At 51.4% G+C, this 21,908-nt stretch overlaps 5 protein-coding genes across 5 annotated transcripts; 1 reads left to right on the top strand and 4 right to left on the bottom strand.

Moving 5' to 3' along the window:
* Positions 1 to 1,963: 1,963 nt before the first annotated feature.
* Positions 1,964 to 3,981, bottom strand: K441DRAFT_703387 (uncharacterized protein; the record flags this gene model as incomplete). Its single annotated transcript, XM_067653470.1, has 6 exons — positions 1,964 to 2,129; positions 2,161 to 2,313; positions 2,364 to 3,050; positions 3,085 to 3,214; positions 3,269 to 3,522; positions 3,920 to 3,981. 6 exons carry the CDS (start codon positions 3,979 to 3,981, stop codon positions 1,964 to 1,966), a joined length of 1,452 nt encoding a protein of 483 aa, XP_067507821.1.
* A 1,716-nt stretch (positions 3,982 to 5,697) lies between these two features.
* Positions 5,698 to 7,483, bottom strand: K441DRAFT_674432 (DUF1752-domain-containing protein; the record flags this gene model as incomplete). The annotated part of the gene is made up of 2 exons (XM_067650754.1): positions 5,698 to 7,322; positions 7,384 to 7,483. 2 exons carry the CDS (start codon positions 7,481 to 7,483, stop codon positions 5,698 to 5,700), a joined length of 1,725 nt encoding a protein of 574 aa, XP_067507820.1.
* A 3,396-nt stretch (positions 7,484 to 10,879) lies between these two features.
* On the bottom strand, positions 10,880 to 11,515 carry K441DRAFT_674431 (uncharacterized protein; the record flags this gene model as incomplete). Its single annotated transcript, XM_067650753.1, has 1 exon — positions 10,880 to 11,515. The coding sequence occupies one exon, from the start codon at positions 11,513 to 11,515 to the stop codon at positions 10,880 to 10,882; it is 636 nt and encodes a 211-aa protein (XP_067507819.1).
* A 926-nt stretch (positions 11,516 to 12,441) lies between these two features.
* Positions 12,442 to 12,864, top strand: K441DRAFT_318978 (uncharacterized protein). The gene has a single exon (XM_067641156.1). The coding sequence runs from the start codon at positions 12,560 to 12,562 to the stop codon at positions 12,776 to 12,778; it is 219 nt and encodes a 72-aa protein (XP_067507818.1). The 5' UTR covers positions 12,442 to 12,559; the 3' UTR covers positions 12,779 to 12,864.
* Positions 12,865 to 17,196: 4,332 nt separating this feature from the next.
* K441DRAFT_738986 (uncharacterized protein) lies at positions 17,197 to 18,455 on the bottom strand (the record flags this gene model as incomplete). The annotated part of the gene is made up of 1 exon (XM_067654347.1): positions 17,197 to 18,455. A coding segment is annotated over exon 1 (1,037 nt), but the record flags the coding sequence as incomplete, so codon positions are not given.
* Positions 18,456 to 21,908: the final 3,453 nt, after the last annotated feature.

Genomic DNA, 21,908 nt, shown 5'->3' with positions numbered 1-21,908 from the left:
AGCACGCGTCACAAGGAAATATCACCCCATGGTCGTGCCACAAGATCGAAACCATCCCAGTCGCTATCGGCCAGAAGAAGCGGAGGAAGTCATTGTTTTCTTTGCGGGAGCCCAGATGGAAAGAGTGACATGGTGGCGAAACGGTCGTCCAAGTTGGGCATGGTCAGCCCTATGAGTTCTTTGAACGCCGCGTGCAGCACTGTAGATCCGGGGTAAAGAATCTTTTCTTCGACTTTCCAGACATGGCTGTTCCTGGCACGGCCAACAGTTTTGAGTTTGCGCGGCGCCGGGCTATGTTGTTCAAGAGTGGCTGGCGGAACCATGTTAGCGGCGCAAGAGTGCGCGGACAACATTCCGGGCGGAGAATTTAGGTTGGGGAAAATGACGCACCGAAAAGTTCCGTCGAGAGGTGGAGGAATTCGAGAAACCCAACGGAGCCTTGGGCACGCGTCACCAGCCCCGACGCGGTGTTGCTGTCTGGAAAGGAATCCCCCCGAGGACACGGTAATTGCAGAGGATGCGTTGCAGGGAAGATATATGAGAAATCACAACTGACCCTGGCCACCTTCCCAGCAGCCTTTTCCAGGTCGGACTGTGAGCCAAGCATGGCACACGCCGCAGTCCTTTAGACGGTAGTTTTGTTCACGCGAATCTAATGTATCGTGTTATTCACGTGTCAGATTGGAGACGAAGCGGACGGGCTCGGGGTGGGAGCCGACGGGCGGGTGAGAGAACATACAAAGGCCACCAGATAGCGGATTAGGAGTCAGCAGATGGCATACCGAGGCAATGATGGCCAGCGGAGGAACTGTCGCTGATGAGGCGCACGTCTACAGGGGAGTGGGGGCAAGTGTTTGAGGCTTGGAAGCGAGACGCTGCGGGGAAAGCTTAATCATTCTTATGCAAAGCGCAGATGACGTTGCAAGTTTCGACATCGCCATCTGCTGACCCGGACAGCACTACACTTACCATATCATTCTGTTTGCTTGCTCGATGGGGTGATCCGTCCTTTGGTCATGGCACCTAGGAGCCACTAACGCCAAACATTCCCGCCCATAATACGGCATTCAGTAAGGCGCAATCTCAGTGGTGGGATGCGAAGGGGAAGGCGGGAAGGCATACGCACCTATCGCGCGGGAAGGCCTTGTGGCAACAGGAAAACCTGGCTCGCATGAGACGGGGAATATCTGCATGGCTTTCAGAGGGATTTTGTGACATACCGAAACCATCAATACGATTTCTTGTAATGTATGCACCGTCCGCGGTCTGGCAGCTCGTTGCCGGCAACTGTGCCGAGTTTTCCGCTGGCTGTTGTCCCAATCATCAGTCAGATCCGAATCAGCACGGATCGACGCGACATTCCAGGAAATTCCAGCCGGAAAACCATAGTAAAGTTCGTATTTACCATGGGCGAGACATTATGGGGTTTTATCAATCCACGCACCTTCCTTTTCGCTGGCGCTCGACTCGCGCGAACTGCCGTGTTAGATTAGGTTATGCCTGCAGGTCTTAGCGGCGGCGGTGCCTCCGCTTCCCAAGGGTGGAATCTCTATTAGCACTTGCATGAAACCACACCTGCTAGCGCTGACTAGGAGGAACTTCACTTCTGGAATGCGGAAAGCCTATCATCAAAACACATTAGTAGATGGAAATGTCTTGAAGCCAGTCGGCGTGCCGACCTCATCGGGTAGCATACTCATCTTACGGTGGGATTCCCGACAAAACGCCACCGACATTTCTCCTCTGACGGAGGTAACTCCTGTGGCCGGGTATGGCGTTGAGCATTCAGCGCATGTTGGGATGAACAAGCTGTGCCGTGCAGGTTAGTGAGTTTGTGGAGATGACACGGAAATCTGCATCTACCACCTTAGCAACAGATCCACCACGGTACATCCATCGAGGTCCAAGTACCAGCACGTATGGAATTGCTATGTATAAGATATGTCCTAAAGCCTCCCCATTGTCAGCAACGAATCACCCACACGGGACGTAAGCCATTACTTATTCCCAGAGAATTGGCACACTTCTTGCATGTTTCCGAGCGAGTGCCTGCGCCATCCCGCTTCCTAGTGTCCTTAACGTTGGAGACGTCTATAGTGTCTTTACAGCGGTCACATTTGATAATAATACTGAGACTCACAAGCTGAAGTAATTTGTGACTTTCTGTCAGATGCCCCTGGTTCGGCTTCCTCTTGCTCTTCACCGCTGTCATCGGTGTCAGATCCAAACGAGTCGTTTGTATCCTTGGCATCATAATCGGCAATGTTCCATTCAGGGGGTCTAGGGATTGTACTTACGGGGCGCGATCTGGTACTTCGTGCGGAGGCAGTGTGGAGTTATCATCACTTGAACGAGGGTTCGACAATCCTTGGGCTATTTGAGCTGTCGTTGGCTGCGAATAAGACTGCGGTGCATTGCGAGGGATTTCGAACTTTGTGATCTGCTTCTGAGTAACCATAGTATGCATGTTCTGTGAAAGGTAATTGACGTGGTTCGTGGGAGTCATTTGAGGGTAATGCAGGACTCTTTTTTGAAAAGCTCTCTCAACATTCGTTTTTGCTTCGCCGTCAACACCCCTAAGCTCGATCCTACATGTCTCTAGATTGTAAAGAGCAGGGACGATGAGACTGGTGGTATTGATAGCTTTGAGATCCCCGGGAAGCTCTAATGCGTTACGAGGTTCAATAGGCACCGTATATTCTAGCCCATTAAGAGATTTGGTGAACTTAGGTAGCCTCCCAAGCCTGGATTCTAGCTGGCGGGTTTCAGCCTCGCGTCTGGACTGTGCTTGTGCTTTTTGTTCAGCGCTATAAGTTACAGGTTGGTTAGAAGCAGACGGCTGCGACTCCGCTATTGTTGGGAGGAGGTGTGGAAGTTCATATTTCAGGAGAATCCCAGACGGGGGCTTCTCTGGTTTTCTAAGATTGGATATGATCTTAATGGTGGCTGTTTTTTGCGCCACCAAGGGAGCTTCAAGTTGCTTATCCAGGGCATCAATATGATTCAACAGGGTGGAGGCACGAGCGTTTGCAACTATCGCATCGAATCCCCTCTCGACATTGATTTGATAGCCTCGTTCCATACCGGGATTTTTTACTTGGCTTACCACTTTCAGAGTAATCAAACGGGACGCGGAGGACGCAGTCAAGCGCCTCGATGTCAAAGGGGGAGTCAGGGTCGGTGAGCGCATCCGGGAGTTGGCATAGTGCCATCACTGTCGTTTTGCCCCCTTAGAGAAAATCTCCGACGGATCTGCGATAATTGAAACCTCTTGGATCTTCAATTTGGGCCTTTGGCATTGGCCGGCGAGCATTGCGAGAGGTATCGATAGACGGGGCGACAAATTGACTACCTGCAGTGGGTGTATCTTGCGGAACCTGGCGATTAGGAACGGTATCTGTCACGACGGATCCGTGATGGACCCGAGACGGCTGTGATCGACGTTGGGCATGCTGCATGGCGCCAGCGGTCTGGTGAGAGGATCGTGAGCTGTCGTGGACAAAGGGGCAGGAGTCGCCGGCTCTGCAGGCCGGGTTATTGGAAGAAAAACAAACAAGTCAGCTCGCCGAGTTTGTGGACGGCAGTGACATTGTCACATTGAGGCTGGGCAGGTGATGCGACCCCCACGGGGCGACCGCAAGAGGAAGATGAAGCGACAAATGAAATCACGGGAAGGCTGGCAGAAGGGTGACGGAGAATGACTGAGGAATGGCGATGGGGTCACTTGACGGGAGGCGTCAGCATTACCGGACTTTGATTCAAAATATCGATAGAGCAGCTTCGGCTTCGCGCGCGGTGGCGCAGGGCCCTGTTGATGAGGCTGAGGAGCTGCCAACTCAGCGGTCGCGAGCCCTGAACACCATGAGCAGATGACCCATTTGCAGCGGCTAGCCAGCGCCAGCGCATCACATCAACATACCGGGCAAGCCATGGACGGGGGCGCTGCGGTTGCCTGACGGAGAGCTGCGGTCGCCCGGGCATGATAGGACGTTGTTTTTAGACGGAGTGATGAATGATAAAGATTGGCGCGGGACTGCAACCTGGGGCGATCCGGGGTAGGGCAGTGACAGGAGCTCTGCCCCGGGCCGACTCCCTTTGGTCAGCAGGTCGTAATTGAACAACGGCTGCTCTGCCTGGTGGCGCCGGCAATCAATCGATTGCAGCGCTGTAGCACACAGTGTGCCTGGAGCAGTATCTGAGACGCAATGGCGAACGGGAAGAGAAGTGGCACGCTGGCCGTGACGCTCTCGTCACGCTCTGCAACCTGCGAATGCTGAAACGGCGTGAGAGCGTAAGAGAGTCACAGCGAGTCCAGCTCTTTAGAACCCTTCGAGCCCTTGGGAGCGTCCGCCCGGGCAAAGCAGCAGCCGGGCGATTTGACTCGTAAGGCTGCATTTGCGAGCCGCCCAGGCGCTGGCAATGGAAGATCTTCACGATGCGCTTCACGCGGCCGCCACTGCTCCGGCCCCGCTGGACCCTGGGAAGAGAGCGCTCTCACGAGGCAGTCTGGCAGCGTCGTCGTCGCCGTCGTCGTCGTAGCATGCGCCGCAACTAGCAGCCAGCAAGCCCAGAGATGACGGCACCTTTAGACTCTCAGAGTAGTCAAAAGTAGTCGAGCACACCACACTTTGACTTTTTCCTTTTGCCATTGCCTCCCTGCTTTTCTGGTATTGCTTTCCGCGAGCTATCAAAAGAATGTTCGAGCTACGTGAGTAATGCGAATGCCCGCTGGGCGATGTGAGAAATCAACCATGTCAGGAGTTGTGACACGATGATTCAAGCATTTGCGGCAAATGCCCAGGCGCACCGTCGCGACTTGCCCTCGCGTTGCCCGTTACGGCTCTGGCGACCGCTCCGGCGGCGGTTGCAAACAGCACCCGGCCATTGGCGCCGGCCATGCATAAAAACGTACAGCACAAGCTGCATAAGCGCCACTGGGCATCCCGACTTCTGTGATGATTCAGAAGAGCGGTAAAGCAGAGCTTGTTTTCATGTGCTCGTCGCTCGTATCAAGGTTGTGGTTGCATCTTGTTGGGAATTACCAAAGCCGATGGGGGAGAATGCTTCTGGCGACTAGCAAGGAAAAGAGAGCCTAACGTGTGCCATGCTCGACTCATCCGCACATTCCATGGTCTCAGCTGAAAGCATTAATGTTCAAGTTCTGCTTTTGATTAAGTACCTAAACTGATTACCTTCTACTGGTTGTGAGGTAATAGCTAGAGCTTTCGACGACGGTGGAGTCGTCAGCTGCCCTCGCCTTGCGCAACAGGGTATATCGGCTCCACCCGAAAGCCCCATAAAAGTACAATGTGAGTAATAGTACACACCAAACGACGGAAATACGCTCAGCGCACATGTGAGACCCAATACAACCCAGCGCGAGCCAGTGACGTATCTCCAAAGTAAAATGAGCCGCTGCCGTCCGAAATGAAAAGATGAAGCAGAAAAGTCATAGCCTCATTGGCAATAGCAGTGCCGGAAGTGGTATCAAGAGATTTTGAGCAAAAACATTACCCACAATTGAGCCTCCCGTGCAGCCGTTGACACCGAAAGTGAAAGAATAACCCAGAAACGCCAAAATGTGTCATTACGCAGTCCGTAAATGCCGCCCAAAACATAATGATTGCAATGATTCAATGAAAAGTACAGGAAAACATCACGGGCTTCGCAAAGTGCCCGTGGCTATGCTAAAGGTCACTACCATCCTTTTTGGTGGTATTCCTGGAGGCCTTGGTCAAAGTATTCGTTGTATGAGGAATTGTTCTTTGCCATATCTCGGTAGGCAGATGGTTTGCCGGTTCCTTCCCGCTGAAAAACATTCATGCTTTTAATATCGCTGGTAGTCATTGCGCGTCGAAGGGCTGGGTTAGCAGCGATCGCGCTCTGATGTCGCTTAAGCACAGCATTATTAGTCGCGTTCTTCTGCTGGCGTTCCCACAACAGGTGTTTGCGGAGCGATTCGGTCAACTCAGTTTGAAGCATGTTCCTACGTGTGGTGCGAGGAGATAATGCTGGCGGATGCGTGTTAGAAGTTGTCATGATAATGGGTTTCGAATGAGGAATCTGAGTTGACCGCATCATTAGACCACTGTCTTCCTGTGGAGACGTAGCAAGTGAGGGTCCGTTTGGTGATGAAGTGCGGGATCTACGCATAGCAGGAGTTGATCGTGAAGCTGCGTTCTGAAGGGCCTGAGCCCGGTCTCCTTCGTGCATTAGAGTAGTTAGGAGAGATCGATGCGAAGTGAGATTCGGCCTCGAGTCAACCCGCTGGAACAGTTCCCGGTCGTTGACACTGGATGGACCACTGGCGTCGTCGTCCTCCCACTGGTCCTCATCATCCTCATAATCATCGTCTTCAATGGCGTTGTCATCCGAATCATCCTCTTCAGACTCGCTGTCAGTCTCAATTGCTTCGTCGCTTTCAGACGACCTATTATCCTGGATTGTTCTCGTAGTGACCTCGTCCTTGAAAGAGGTCGTCTTTCGGTTGAACGCTTGCTTCTTTAGGCCATCGGAAAGGGAACTGTGCTTTGCCAGGTACATCTGAGTCTCGAAGGAGCTATTGTCACCTTCGTCTGAAGAACCGCCGAGTGTGAATACAGGAGCCTTCTTCTTCGCTGGCTCCTTCGGGAGGGCTGCTGCCTTTAGGATAGGTGTAGGGGTCGATAGTTGCGTCTTAGAGCGGATAGAGGAAGAAATACGACCTATCGAGAAGCCATGCACGATGCTATGCGAGCTGAGATCGGTGGACGTGCTGACGTCCGAACCCACAGGTGGGCTCATACTTGATCCGTCGCTGCCAATAGCGGTGGCTACGGTGGATGTGGAAGAATCCGGTGCGATATGAACAGTAGGTGGCGGTGATGATGGGCGAGGAGTGGTGTCTTCGCAAGGCCCCGTCCCATGACGAGGAAATATTTGAGATAATTGTGGTGGCAAGGGTGAAAGCGGCTCCAGATTCTTCTTCTCTTTGATCGAATTCACAATCTTCTCCAAATCAATCGGTGTGATGTGCTTCTCCCTGCCTCTACTCCGGCTTTCAGTAGAATCCTGTCTTCGAATTTGTGGCCTGGATGAGGTTGAGTCTGAGCGTGAGGTATTTGCTGTGCGAGCACCGTCTGAGTTTGATGATTCGGAGTCTACACTTGATGAAAGGCCCGGCACATGAAGGTCATTTGATAGCTTGCGCATCAATGACCACCGCGGTGAAAAGACAGTGTTGTGATCAGGTGCGCAGCAGAAGGTTTCGCGGTTCCATAGCCTCCAGCTAAGGTTTTCGTATCGCTTGCCATCCTCCATCGACTCTGCGCATTTCGAGAAAACTGGATTCACCGTCAGTAGGCAATTCACAAGTCCGGCGGGCTGCACAGCACAGGAACTCACCAGACCATAGCCCGAATAGATTCTCAGCGTTGCGGGTGTCGATTGTGTGCATGGAGCTGGGCTCTACCCGCACAATGGGGTTTTCTGAGCGAAAGGGCATTCTAACAGCGCTGGGGGCGTCGCTGGGCGCCGTAGTTGTTATGAAGACGGTCGAATGGCAGAGGTGGCTGTTTTCGTCGTGGGTAGTATTCCTGGTGGTGATGATTGCGTCAAGATCGGCAGGCCTGTGGAGGAACTTGAGCCGCGGCGAGCAACGGAAGATTCACGCGGCAAGTGCGAGGCTCCGTAATCATAAGTCGGACAGCGGGCGGAAGGCTGGTCGAAAGAACGCTGGGAGCGTCGGCCTGGAGCGTAGCAAGTGTGTGCTTGGTGGTATGGAGAGGAGGTTTGGGTTTGGGCGTTGGTGACGGTCTTTGTCGGAAAGGGCAAGCCTGGGGGTGGGCGGAAAAGGTGCTACATAATAAATCCGGCAGGTGTGGGCTGGCGGTGCGACTGTCTCCCACTGTCTCTCCCACACCACAAGCCTGCTACCGGAACTGTGGGACGAGGCGTTTGCGCATGGGCATGGGACAGTGCATGGGCGCATGGACATGGGCAGAGCATGGGGGTGATGGCGCTGGGGGCAAGGGCGAGTGTTGGCCAGGGTACCTACCACCTTGTACAAGTGATGTGTCGGCCAGTACACGCGGGACCTACCTCGGGCTTCCCCCAGAAGCGTGCGACTACTGGACTACTGAACCAGAAAGGCCGCTCCGGCCAAGCATCGACACCGCTCCTCGTCTTAGACGTTGCTGGCCACTCGGCACCGCAGCAAGCCCCGTTTTGCGCGCTACACTACGGCATCTCAGACTCGCGCAGACTCGCGACTCTTTGAGCATCACTGAGTCGGCGCGTCTGCTGGTGTGCTTTATCTCCTTTGGGGCGCTGCGGAGGGCAGGAGGCATTGCCTCAGCCTGAGCGCAGAGGGGCTGCCGGGAAGCCAGATTGGGCCAAAGCGAACGGGGGGCTCAGCCTTTGCGGACGGCGGTCTGGGCGTGGGGATCACGTCACGAGGCAGGCCGTCAAGAAGGTTTCTCTTCCAGAAGCCCCGGAGAGCAACGCTGACTCGTCGCACCGCCACTGCTGGAGCCTCTTGTCATTCATATCTGATTCATGTGCTCTGCTATCGACGCTGCCTGTGTGCCTGCGTGCCTCTACATTTTCAGCAGCACAGGCATCGTGGCCACCACGAATACGGCCGAGCTGAGCAGCGCGTCAGGGTCCATCAATCACCCATATTAGCCTCTCACGGCGCGTCGTGCTCCGCCCGTCACCTGAGCGCCGCCTGTCGCTCCGCCGCAGGCATTGGTTGCACCGGAAACCAATGATACCTTGCGTGAATCATGATACCGCTAAGTCAGCCGTACTGTTACAGACGTCCCAAAGCGGTCACTACGAGGGGGCAGGGATCTGCATCTTCAGTGTCTGCGAATTTAACCTGCCTACTAACTATAGGTACCTCTCATTGCCCTCCGCGCCTTTTTCTTTTTCCCTCTTCCGAGCTCTCCCCGGTGGGCTGCTGACCCAACGCGAACACGACGGTACTTCGGCAATACTTGACTCTCACGTGTCCGTGCAGTTCGGACCCTTGGGCAGCGACGAGCCCCGTTTTATTGAAGCTTAATAGCCTCAGGATCCGCGTTATAGAGATTCCAAATGAGCTGCGTTGTTGTCATCCATTCGAAACGCGACGCCGCGAAAGAGGCGTCACATGCTTGGCCGGCTTTTCTCGTCAGCGGCCAAGAAAACCTGTGTTCTGGTGACTTTCTCCTTTAGGAAGGCCGCCTCCTCGTCTGGCGGATCAATTCTACCCAGGTGCTGCTGGTTTTGAGAGCGAGAGGATTCTGCTGCCAGCGGCGACAACGAAACAACGGCCATGGCTAACCTTTATGATTGGCGAGTGCAAAACGGCCAAATCTCACGCGTGCGACGGCCCGCGCGAGACTGTTGGTTAGGTTTGTGCGGCGGAGCGTAGCACGGGGTATTTTGAGATTCCCGTTTCTCGTGTCAGTGGGGTACTTTCACCTTGAGACATGCTGCCCCAGCTTTCAGCCTGGGGGCTGGGACTTCTCGAGTCACCGAGCGGACAACGAGCGCACTGCTGTTACGGGCGCAGAGGTACAAGTCTCTACCAATAATGCTACGTCAAGCCTTTACAAAAAGGCCTTCTCCCTCGAGGTCATCTGCTAAATTGCACCGAATCGCTTCGCAGCACAGGAATCATGTGCAACCCCAACCCTCTTCTCGACGCGGCATGATATCGCAAGGCACAGCCGGTTTCATGCGTTGTACAGCTCGCAAAAGTGATAGCCATCGCCGGACGTTTATCAGGAACACTGCGTGGCCTCCTGCTACAGAGCCTGTTCTCTTCGAGCAATAAGCAGCGCGCTGTCGCTACCGCACTCCGAGTTCCTGATCTCCAGGAGAAGCAGATGACCTATGTCCTCTGCAGACTTCTGCCCAGATTAGGCTCGGCATCAGATTCACCGCGTTGCTGAAAGGGTGGCGATTCCCAAAACCCCCGGCGAGGTTGCCTGGCAGGTCTACCTCCCAACCTTGTGACCAGGGCAAGACTTTACCAGTTGTTACACGGTCCGCGGGTCCGGAAGGGAGTTTCGTGTTGGTTTCTACCCCACAAATACCCGGCCCACCCAGAAGATCGCCACCATCCCTGGAGTCACTCCTAAGCCCCTACTTTTCGCGGCCCCAGAATGTTCGACCGCCCAGCCTCCCAAGCTGCATTTCTGACATGTGCTGATCAGGTCCAGAGCGATATGTGAGAGACAACCCCAGGGCGAGGCCTGAGACTTTTCGTCACTGTTTCCTTGTGCGCATTTCTGGAGCAGAAATGTACTCTCAATTTCTTCCTCCATTTCTGGTTACAGCACTGATGAATACATGTCTTACCTTCCACTCCAGGAGTCTCTCGTGAGTCGCGCGATATGAGCCTAAACGGTAGGATCCGAATGCTCATTTGGCCTCCCCGGACCCAAGCTCACCAAGAAATTAGTAGGACTTAGCTCGCTTTCTTCCCTCCGGACCCAATAGAGTATCGTTTCTTTTGAACCCTTCGCTTACTGTCTCGGCGTGAAATGGTTGCACATGGCTGCCAAATGAATGATCATAGGAGGAGATTTTGGAGCCTGATGTGCAACTGCTACGATCATCTCAGCTTTGTGGAACGAACCACCTTTACGATGCACGACGGCGGTGAGGTAGGCAATTGTTGTCGAAGTAGCATGTGTTACACAGAAGGTTAGATTATGCGATGCGTCCCATTTCCTACCTATCGTGCATTCTGAGTAGGGAAGTCAATCCTTGGACGATGTTATGCCTCAGACGTCTTTAGTTCCAAAAAGAAAGGAGAATTTTAAAGGGAACTTGCGGAAGCCCCCCGTAGTATTAGGTGATACCCGTTGTAGTAAGTGCTTTGTATTACGCCTATAACATGAATGCATTACCATTTTTGTGTGTACCCGATCGCATAGCGAATACGAAATGGCCATTTCGGGACGGGTGGCCGGGTGAACAGACTGGTATGACGAATCACTCGGTTGACTTGGTCGATAGGTTGATAGGTCGACACCAAAAGCTGTCCGCAATTTAAGCATGTTCCCCACAGCTCCGCAGCGATTGCTGACAGGGGCATCCTACTCGTGAAAAGAGGCAAACACCACCATCCAGTTCCCCGGACACGGGCTGAGCGCCATGGAGCCCGACAGCCTGGTAATGGCTCGAGGTTAATCCCTTTTAAGCCCGGACTTGACGGGACTGCCGCTTCACGAATCGTATGGCCTCCCCTGACTGGCGCTCTGCCTTCCCCAGGCCAATCAGCGTCGGGGGCATCTCCCACCATGACAGCTCCACTTGTTGTTCTTACCCAGCAAGCAGAACCCATCTCGTGGCCGCCACTGCTGCTACTGTCAAAAAGCGAGCGGAGATGGATATAATTGCTGACCACCAGACCTTCAAATGCTATAGCCATACCCCATGTCGGCTGGAATGCCACAGTGCCAATGTAGGACTGGCTCAGCGATCGCCTCCCTCCGGCAGCCTGACCGCTTCCCGTACCCTTTCTCATCACAAGCCACATCACATATTCATCTCACGGCATAATCCGCACCTGGCGCTTGCAGAACTCGTTGTCTTATCAGCTGATGGCGCCGACTCCCGGTTAGCTACGCCGACTCCCGAGATTGCAACCCCAGCCTCCTACAAAAGATTCACCACTCTAGGCTTGAAGAGGCGCGCTAAACGGACCCGTCGGAACGGATAGCTCACGGGGGGAGGTGAATTTTCCTTCCGCGCACGGAGCCTGCTCCTCCCTTGGCCAAGTGTTGCGACTCACCAAGCTTTAGACCCTGCAGACCATGTCTTTTTTGCGCACGAAAGAAAAGAACTCGACCTCGTCTGAACCCAGGGAGACCAGCCAGCCGCTAGCATCGTTTCCGGGACCAAAACCGAGGTTACCACGCTTCCGATTATGAGGACCCCGGGGCACAAGGCTCGATTCGTCGCGTGGTCGTCGCGTTTACATTGACCTGCCTGCTCGAACGGGCCAAAGCAACGATGCCGCTCTTCTGGTCCCGGGACAGTAGCTGAAGCTTGTCGGCCGTTACCCAGATGCATCGACTGTCTCCTCTTTCTCGCAGCTGCACAGAAGTTTGAAACACGCACCGCGGTGCAAGGACATGACGACATCATTTCTTCCCATTACCATCTCTCCAACTTCTAACTCTCTAGAGCGAAAAGGTAGCCATGCCGTTTTGCTTCTGCGAGGTAAGCGACCGCCTCCTCTTTCCAAGCGATAGGCAACGCTCATGTGCCACTATCCACTGCCCACTGCCCACTGCCCACACTTGGCTCTGCGCTCCCCAATCCAAGTCCGTTTCCCCCCACGCTCACCTGTGGCACACGCTGCTCATGCGACTGATGTCCCACGTGCTTATCACAATCTGTGCCACGAACTTGGGTTCCCTGGCAACGGCTTGGGTGCTACTCGTCCCTTCTTTGTCCGTGGCTTCGCCAAAATCTTCCTAGCATTGCCGCAGTTTAGGATCGCAGCTCCTAGCTGGGAAAGGTCCCAACGGATCGGCCTCAACCATTTATATTCCACGCCAATTATACCACGCCAGTGATGCTATCGAAAAAAGTAAGGTCTGCTCTCTGCAGACCTGGGCTTCCAACTTTTAGTGTTCCAGCACCGGCCGTGACATGCTCCCAAACACGGCGCCTATGTATGCTGTGTTCGAGCTTGCTTATTGGCCTCGTTCCATCTCAGAGGCATGAACATCTAAATTTCATCTACTTCCCTGCATTACCCATTACATTATCGATTCAGTCTTTCCAAAGCTAGCGCGCTGTTTTCTACTATTTTCGAATCTCCGTTAGTTATGGTGACACTGCTTGCTTATCCGTCAGCTGCATTCTTTCTTTACGGTGAAATTCATGCTAATCTCAACCCGTGGATTCATAAACTTCGCCATCGTGGTGGTCAGCCAGGCCTTAGTCAGTGTTCGATATTAAAATGCAACCTGTTCCCCAGTCTCGGGCTGAGTGGAAAGAGAACTGCAGAGACCACTCTCTCGGGACTGCGCTGACAAAAGCCCGTCTCCAATTTTATCTGTGTGGCAGTACGGGCATCGTTCTGGTCATCTGCTTGGAATTAATCAACCATTTGGCCAGGTCTTCCCTGGAATTGGTATATTATCCTCTTTCGATTGTACTTTTAGAATCCCGACACCGGGGTTTGTGCCACCTAGTCATGGCTCAGACGCGCAAGACAGCTTTCAGCACGGTCATCTCTTCTATTCTCGAAGAGAACCGATACTCTGGAACCCGTCTGACTGTGCTATCTCCTGAGGGCACGATAGAAGGCCCGAACCGCTTGATCTCAATCCCTCCAAAGCGACTTCCGACCATGTACCTCAGCCCAACGCCTTGTACCTCCCAGATCTACCGGCTAATGTGTAGAGGCTGCACTGCAGTAATCTTGCACGAGGCTGTATCCAGACGTCTGACTTCCAAAACGACATCGGGCTACCCCCGCAGCAGGATAAATCCAGGTCGGGTAAATAATAGCCAGAGGTTGACGTTTGACATTCCATGGGTACTTCTTTGCTCACCCTCATCGGCCATCCCGCTAAGGATTACCATCCCTCCCATCCAATCCACACGTTCCAGCTATGGTGGCCTTGCAGTAGGGCCATCAGAAAGCCCGCTGCGCTGTATATGTTACACTTTCAGACATCGTGATCTTTAATCCATCTTCTCCTGGCATAACCAGCTCATTTCACACCCCATCTACGAACACCTGTTTCAAACTACCCCAGACTTTGCTCACCGCTACTCCAGATCAATCTGTCAGCGCACAGGTTTCTGACCGTTCGCACCCACACCACTTCGGTGAAATGATAGTCGAGCCCGTTGCTTGCCTAATATCGACCCGCCCTGCAGGCCAATTCTTCATTCTTATACGCGCGTATGTACTCGGCACGAGATCCTGAGTCCCAGTAATTCGTTCGGCCTTCTATCACCACGTCAGATTTTTTAGCATCGTTGTTGGCCTCCTTTCCAAACCCCTGGCAGCTCCTCTTGAACCACCGGAAAAAGCGGGAAATGGTTGAGATGTCTTAGACCTCAATTTCATGCAGCGTAGAGCGGAGATAGAGGTGTGGGGCTACGATGCCTTATGGATGGAACAAGCTGTTCCCCGGGACGCCGGTTTGGCAAAGGCTGGGGAATTAACATTTACCTGAATCAACACTCCCACATTTCTTTCATGTCAATTGAGTCTTATTCTGCATACTAGCCTTCGGTGCTAATTCGTATCGACTATCTATTGCATCTTTGTTGAATATCTTAACTGATTTATCAAACAAATAGCTTGTTCACAGCTAAAGCTAGGTATATCACAATATCGAATAGGGTCTGTAACAGGTGAAAAGGACGCAAAGCCAACGGAATTGATAGATATCAAGAATAGACAACATCCAAACGACTCAATCGGATCATTTTCAGCTCTATGGTCCAGTTTCGCATTGAGATATCTCAAATCCCAATCAAATTCGCCAAAGTCGGCACACGAACAGTCCTATTTACTACTCAAGCACCGCGAGGAAAAGCCTCACCACCATGATCCCTCCTGAAGCCTGATCACGGCCATGAACCCCACTTCTACCGTACTGCCTCGTCTCGTTTCAAACCCTTTCTCAAGAACCTAAACCGCCTCGTTTTTCACTCGTCTTTAAACTCGCAAGGCGCGCAAACTAGCGAAACCCTAGTCCCTTCAGCACCTCAATATTCAATGGTCCTAGCGCCTCATCGTTTACCGTCTTCCTGGCTTCACCAGGACTCCCCTAACTGCAGCCCTATTCTCCCTCGGTTGCATCCGAATTTTCCAGTTGCTCCGGATAGTATGAAGTTAAGAGTGTGCGGCTTTTAAATCTAAGGCCACCACCGCCACTCTGCGCTCGTGCTCGTGACCCACGGCGATCGCTCCGCACTAGCGGAACGCCAAACTTATGCTTAGCCAGCTCCCTCCTTGTTTATGGGGCAAACAAGTCGACACGATGATGTTTCTCTTACTCGTAGTGAGGGGGAGAGAGGCACGGGTCCCGCGACCGGTGAGTTGAAAAAAAAAAAAACCTGACCGCCTAACCACCTAGCCAACTGGAAAGCTGCTCAGCTTTGCCCCGCGTGGCAGGCGGGTTGCTCTTCACACTTTTAGGGCCGCTGTTAGTGCGATTACAAGATCTGATGCAACCTGGAGAGCGGGCGAGATTTGCGGGGCCTGCTCCGATGGACGTTTTGCGACATGCTGTGGGCTAGCAGCCTCAACGTAAATGCACCCCGCGTCGCACGACATGATTCGTGAGCTCGGCATTCGCCACGCCGAAGGACATGACGCAGCGATGGCGACGTGCAATTTTGCGGCGCTGTTGTTGCGCTGCTCCTGACGCGCTGGGCCCGCGTAGCGTGTTTCTGGCATGAGCGCATTTCATGAGCATGAGTCGCGTCTGTTGGAGGAAAGCTAGCTACAGGCAGCTGTAGGCCGGTTTGTGGAACACTCAGCATGGGTGGTAGAGGTGCTTCAGAGTTAGTAGAGCTGCAGGTGTTGATGTAGAGATTTGGAAAGTGGCTGATTGCAAACTCCTAGTCCTTGCTCCTAGCTTGGCCGGTGTGTCGAGATAGGGATACTGTTACGGAAGAATGAGCAAACTGTAAGATACGTATTGTACTATATGCTAGTTTGTCTCTAAGATGACGAATGGGCTATATACAAGGCCCTCCCTGCGCATCCTCCACATAGCAGATACGTGATAGTAAGAACGTCTAATATGCAATTTTTAAGAGTTTTGAAGGAGGCATATGCTCGCCACCCTCTAATGCTACGAGCACTCTTCCGAATGATTTAAAGACAGTTTTTCCAAGGATTCAGAAAATATCTCCTTGGATTTTGTTAATAGATAATGATAGAATTCAGCGGAATCCCCGCCTTCTTAATATAGTCGAAACAGCTCCTGCACTATGTCCACCTCTTTTCTTGTTAACTTATTTCGCTATGTGTATTACTGTTCTGCCTAAATCCAGTTGCCATACCAAGGGCTTTTAATGGCGGGAATTTTTTCTAATTCTATACCTTCCGTTTTCAGCTTTGGCTTTGGCTTGGCGAGCAGCGTCGTATCCTTACGGTCCAGATCATGAATCTGCTCATCTAAATCGCTGCCAAGTCTTTCATTTCTTGGTATCATACGATAAGGAAATTCAAAAGTGCGAGTTGTGAAGAGCAGTGCAAATCTCTTCTATGGTGGAAAGGTTGAAGAGAGCCGAAAAAGAGCTGAAAATCGAATAGCTGGGCACATGATGTGCTGCAAGGATATGCAGCGCCTTTATTAACATTCAATACTTATCGATAAAGATTCAGTATTTTTCAACAACACTATAAAAACGTGTTGTTAAATTAAATATAAATTAAAAAGCATTTAAATATCTATATTATTATTCAATAATATGTTATTATGGTGTTGTTGAAAAACACTGAATCCTTATCGATAAGTATTGAATATCGATAAAAGCACTAAATTATATGTATCTTGACCTGCATATAGTAGTGACTTGCATAAGTGAGTTCGCTTACGGCAGACTCTGGTAGGCCGACACTAAACAGTGTGAGGCCATCTTTCCTACTCTTTCAAGCCATGCCCTTATCAAGAGCCCTAGGTCGTGAGTTAAAGGCGGAAGATAACTAGAGCAGAGCCTTGAGTTAATAAAGAATTCGTTAAGAATGCTATAAAAAGCTATCCGTATATATGGGTGTGAGGTACTTTAATAACTTGTCCTAAACGTATAGGTTACGCAATGATCAAGCAAATCGTGCCTCGGAGAATCATTGAAAGGGTTGAACTTCATTGTAAGCAGTTCTTATCAGGGTGTTATGTACCGAAGGAATAGTAATAGACAGCCCAGTACTAAAAAGGCAGATAAGAGATGAAATCTATTAATGCAGTCATTTACCCTTAAATCAGCAAGATAGTTCTTTCCTTAATAGCCGCAAAACGATCTGGAATCCCATTCCCATATAATCTTCCCTTACCTAGTCTTAAGTAAGTCTCTGTGCCTTTCGACTCTTCAAGTCTTAAAATAAGCCCATCGACACCCCATCCTTCGAAGCCAACGATTGCGAGTATCACAACTCCTTTTTGGTCTGAATAGAAAGCGGCTTCACTGTCGAAAAAGAAGTCTACGCTACGAGCCGAATAACCAAGCTCAGGAGCATTAAACTCAGTAAAGGTGATCTTGGACGTATTATCCCAAGTCAGATTAACCAGTCTTCCACTCAGAATCAGTTCGGCCCGGCTAAGCTGGCCATATTTGTTGCCCGGATCGACGAGGTCTACCTGATGGCCTATGAGCGTGGTAAGGAAAATATGTGGAGGACCATAATGGAAATAAAATCTTAGGTACTTTTCGTACAGTTGGATCTCGACATCTGTATTAGCCCAGCTCCAAGTTGGAGCCCTGTAGACGCCCTGGCTCTTCCTTGAAGCTTTCGGTGTGAAATCCCTGGGAATTGTCCATAGCAAGGACCTTGGTAGCTCGTGTCGGAAGAATCCAGCGATGTAGTCATCATCAAAGACCGCAGCCATGCGTTCGGCAATACCTGCAAAAGCGACGAACTTATCGGTATCAGCCTTTGTCAGTGAGCATCGAGTGTAGGCATGTATAAGTTCTTGCCAACATAAAGAAGCCGCGTCAGAACCCTGGTCTGATTTATTCGGGAGTTCGAAAGGTGGCAATTCGAATATATGATAAGGTATTCCGTTGGGAAAAGCTTCACATGTATTTTGAGACTCAGAACACTCCCAAAAAACTTGATGGGTACCGAAATGCAATACCCGCGGAGCTAACATGCGCTCTTGCAATACCCATCCCCGAGACGCCAGAGGAGTAAGCTGGTGACCCCTTCGAGGCAGTTCGGCGTACACAACCAGATGCGGTACAGTATCGGATTCAGATGAAAATGGGGTGCGACAATTGATAACATACGGCTCAATGTGTAGAGGTTCACGCTCAACGAAGCAGCTTTTGGTGGCGTCTACAGCTTGCGTAGATGCGATATTGACGATGCCGTTCGAATATATAGATCTCATAGCGGTTACGTGGTGGAGCCAATCCATTTTACTACCTTCTCCGGATTGGATGATGCATAAGGAGTCAATCCACAAGTACTTCACCTGAAGTGACTGGCATATCTGGACGGCGTTGCGGAAATTCTCTGGGAGATCTTTTAACGGTATGCCTACCCGCATATCCTCAAGCCGGTCACCTGTCAGCCGGAGAAATGTTGGATTTGGTCCCTAGCAGTAACTTAAAGTTGCGAACGGTCCCTTTGGGGGTTCACTTTTGGTGATTACTAGCCGCGGATTTTGCGCGGTAACGTCCAGAAGCCTCGGCGGGAACCACTTTGAGTCTCGATTCCTGTCACATTTTTCATGGGCATTCAAACACCTCTTTAGCCATGATAGTGCAAGCCTACCAATAGCTGGGTCGCCCGTATTTGACGGAATGATTCGATTTGAATGGTGAGCGATTCCAAACAGCGGATTTTTTTCGCCAGCCATTTCCAGCTCACAAAGTGCTCTGGAAGATATTGGTAGAAGGTAGAACGAGCAATCCACCTCCGGGATACCGGTGCCCCAGCTGGAAATTTGGACACCAGAAACTGACTGAGAAGAGTTTGTAAAACAAGACCACTGAAGCAATGGCCTCTTAATTGCGATATGATCGACACTTTGCATAGTGATTCTTCGTAACTCTTCAAGCACAATAACGCAAAACCAGCAATAGTTTACGGCAGCCGATTCGAGATCCGCTACAGTTTCATGATGAGGTCGTTTGTTACTATCCTGAACAAAGTCCTCGAACATGCGCTCGCATGTAGTGCAAAGCATAATGGAAGGAGGTTTGTCGACCGTTGAGGTCACTCTCAGGTACCACCTTATGACTCACCACCTTGTTCTCGTATGTCTTACTACTGTCTCGGTCAACGACTCGGTCAACGACACGGTCTACGACTCGGTCAACGACACGGTCTACGACTCGGTCTACGATACGGTCAGCGAAGTAGTCTACTACCTATTTTCCTTATGTATTTATAGAGGCTCTAGAGCCACATTCAATAGACAGAGTTCTTCTCAGTGACTTGTCCGTCGACAGTTATGAAGCCGGGGTTGTTTCCCACGCACTGATTACCTCTTTTGATCAGCTGTTCCCACGCTCGTGTCCGGGTATACATAGTATACTCGTTATCAACAAGAGGCACCTTGCTACCTAGAGCCGTCGTGGCGGAGCGACGCGCACAACAAGACGCTGGCACCTTGCTGCCACAATACAAGAGGAGCCGTCGTGACGAGCGATGCGCCCTCACAAGAAGACGTTGGCACCTTGCTGCCACAATACTAAAGGAGCCATCGTGACGAGCGATGCGCCCTCCACAAGAAGCTGGCACCCTGCTGCCATAAAAGACAACGACATCAACGCCGTCGTAATGAGCGGACGCGTCACGATCAACGAGACGCTTGCACCGTACTGCTACGACAATCGATTCGTCCCTCAATCAATCCTCCATCCATAATGACAACCACAACCTAGATACACAACCTTCGATATAGTCGACCTACTCCACCACGCGTAACGACCCCCACGTGGGGGTCCAAGTAGAGCCCAAGCCAGGCAAGACGCCAGGCGGAAGGCTAGCTTGAATATACTGATGGTGAGAGACGCGGGTTCTGGAGCGAGACGAGGGTTAACACGGGTGTTGGGTTATTGAGCTTTGGAACGAGACTTAACAATTCTACCCCCAGACTAGTGATACAGCTTTCATCTCAGAGAGCTTAAAGCTGGGATTGTGTCAGACGCCAAGTGTGCTTAGTTATGAGTCATACGGGGAGGGGGTGCCCCCCCTACCGTGACTCATACCTCATGCTATATATTAGTCTCTTTTCTTCATAGATCGAATCTTATACTACGAGTCTCCTGACCTGACTTTTCAGTCCGACAGTTATGAGCCCGGGGCATCTACTGCATCATCTTTGTTTGAAACGCCTGATTACCCTATCGTCAACTGAACAGTAGAAGCCTACAAAATGTGGCTCTCAACATCCGAAACCCTTATTACGACGCGCACACTGTGATCCTAGCAGGCCCAAAGATGTTTGGACCAATGGATTTGGTGTCGTCAAGTATAGAGGCCGACGGTGAGAATGTATGGGAGTACATCAATCCGGATGTTAAGAAAAATGATCTACCTGACACAGAGCACCGTCAGAGCCATCACCACCCAGTTGTCAATCTCCAGAAGACTACGTTCTCAGCCTCGATGAAGGCGAGAGGAAGAGCTTCGAGCATTACGAAAACAGTACGACCGCGTGCTTACAAGCGTATAAAAAAGAGGAAAGCAGCCCTCAAGTCTCTTGCGCCACCTACATTATCAGCACTATTTCCCGTGACTACATCGACTACACCTTCGGAAGGAAATACCGTCTACGATGTCCTTGTGTTCGCTCAAGCAGGGCTGTCGCTCCGACGCCGACGATGCTCGGAAGGTCGACCTAGCCACCCAATATTTGAAAATGAAGAAAGCCCCGAAGTCAGAATATCGAGAAAATGGCTCCGCGAGTGGGAAAAGGTGACAACGATTGCAAGAAGGTTAACTAGCCTGAGGTAGATGGCGATCGATCAGTCAAGGACTTCGTGTATGCCGTCGAATCTGCCTCATCAGGATGGTCAGAATACTGGAAAAACGAATTACAGGAAACTTGAGAGGGAAGAAGGAAAGTCTTACACTACCCTTTGAGTGCATCATCGAGGTCTAGCCGAAATCACCGTCGCTTGGAGTCTGCTCAGGAGGTAAGGAGCCAGGGCGGATCCTATGCAGCCAGCTTCAAAGGAGAGGCCAGGTTAGCAAGCTCTAAAATCAGACCGCTGAGTCAGAGAAGGAGGAGAAGAAGGATTGGAAGGCAGTGCCTGTGCGGAAAGCAGCCCCGTTCAAGTAGCTGCTGGTATTTAGTTGAGTCAATTCGACCGTCGGGTTGGAAACAAACGACTTGAAAATGCAGTTAGTAGAGCAGAAGCTTGCTGAGGCTCCACCCGAATTAAGGGCCTTGATCGACCGATTGGGATCAAGCCTTATCCGACCAAGAAAGCCAGGAGACGTGCCGAGAATGCAGGAGCAGAAGAGACTCGACCCAGCAAGGCGGCACATCTTGTGAAGCTTCGCAGTTTTATTAAGCTTGAGCTTCTGTCCATGTCGCATCAGACTCAACGGCTCTGCGGTGATCGTGGTATTAACTTCTGACCTCGACGACCTTGCATGTCCTCAACGACAGAGCAGATTGTATACGGTTGATATGCCGAAGTCGTGGCCTAGTGAACAGTTGGGTTAGCTGGATCTGGAAGGCTGCGGAACAGCTGGAGTCGCACTGGTTACCCAATAGGAAAGAGCAAGAAGTACGAATCTCAATATTGAGGACGCGTAATAATCCTCGCGTTTTACCCAGGCATTTCAACCACGAATCTGTAAACCCGGTTGTTGAATCCAAGGACCGTCAAGTAAGGAAAGTTGCTTGTCTTTCTGCACAATGAAGGAACTCTCTGCCCGTCGACCTGGTGGGCGATGAAGTTCGCATATTGCGGATATCACCACGGTGCAGATAACCCTCGATATTATACATTAAGACCTGAGCACGACTGTGACGTGTCCTTCGCGGCTCGGAATCCCGGAGCCTTACCAATCAAAGGTGTTAGGGGTATTCGCATAGATTCGACTCGGGCCACGCGGTGAATTATGCAATACGGTCGGGGACTGCTAAAGATGAGTGACTGAGCTGGGATAGCATTAAGACCCGTATAAATATAAGACTTGTGTTAGCAAAGCTCACAAGACAGTATCAGAAGGACGCCTTAGAAAGAGCTTAACGAGACTC

Source organism: Cenococcum geophilum, assembly GCF_001692895.1.
Source record: "Cenococcum geophilum 1.58 unplaced genomic scaffold K441scaffold_7, whole genome shotgun sequence".
NCBI lineage: Eukaryota > Fungi > Ascomycota > Dothideomycetes > Gloniales > Gloniaceae > Cenococcum > Cenococcum geophilum.
The sequence above is the reverse complement of the archived record's forward strand: the minus strand, read 5'-3'. Positions and strand labels throughout refer to the sequence as shown.

Excerpts from the sequence above, each read along its gene's own strand:
- K441DRAFT_318978 (XM_067641156.1), top strand. The coding sequence starts at position 12,560 with ATGCTATCGAAAAAAGTAAGGTCTGCTCTCTGCAGACCTGGGCTTCCA.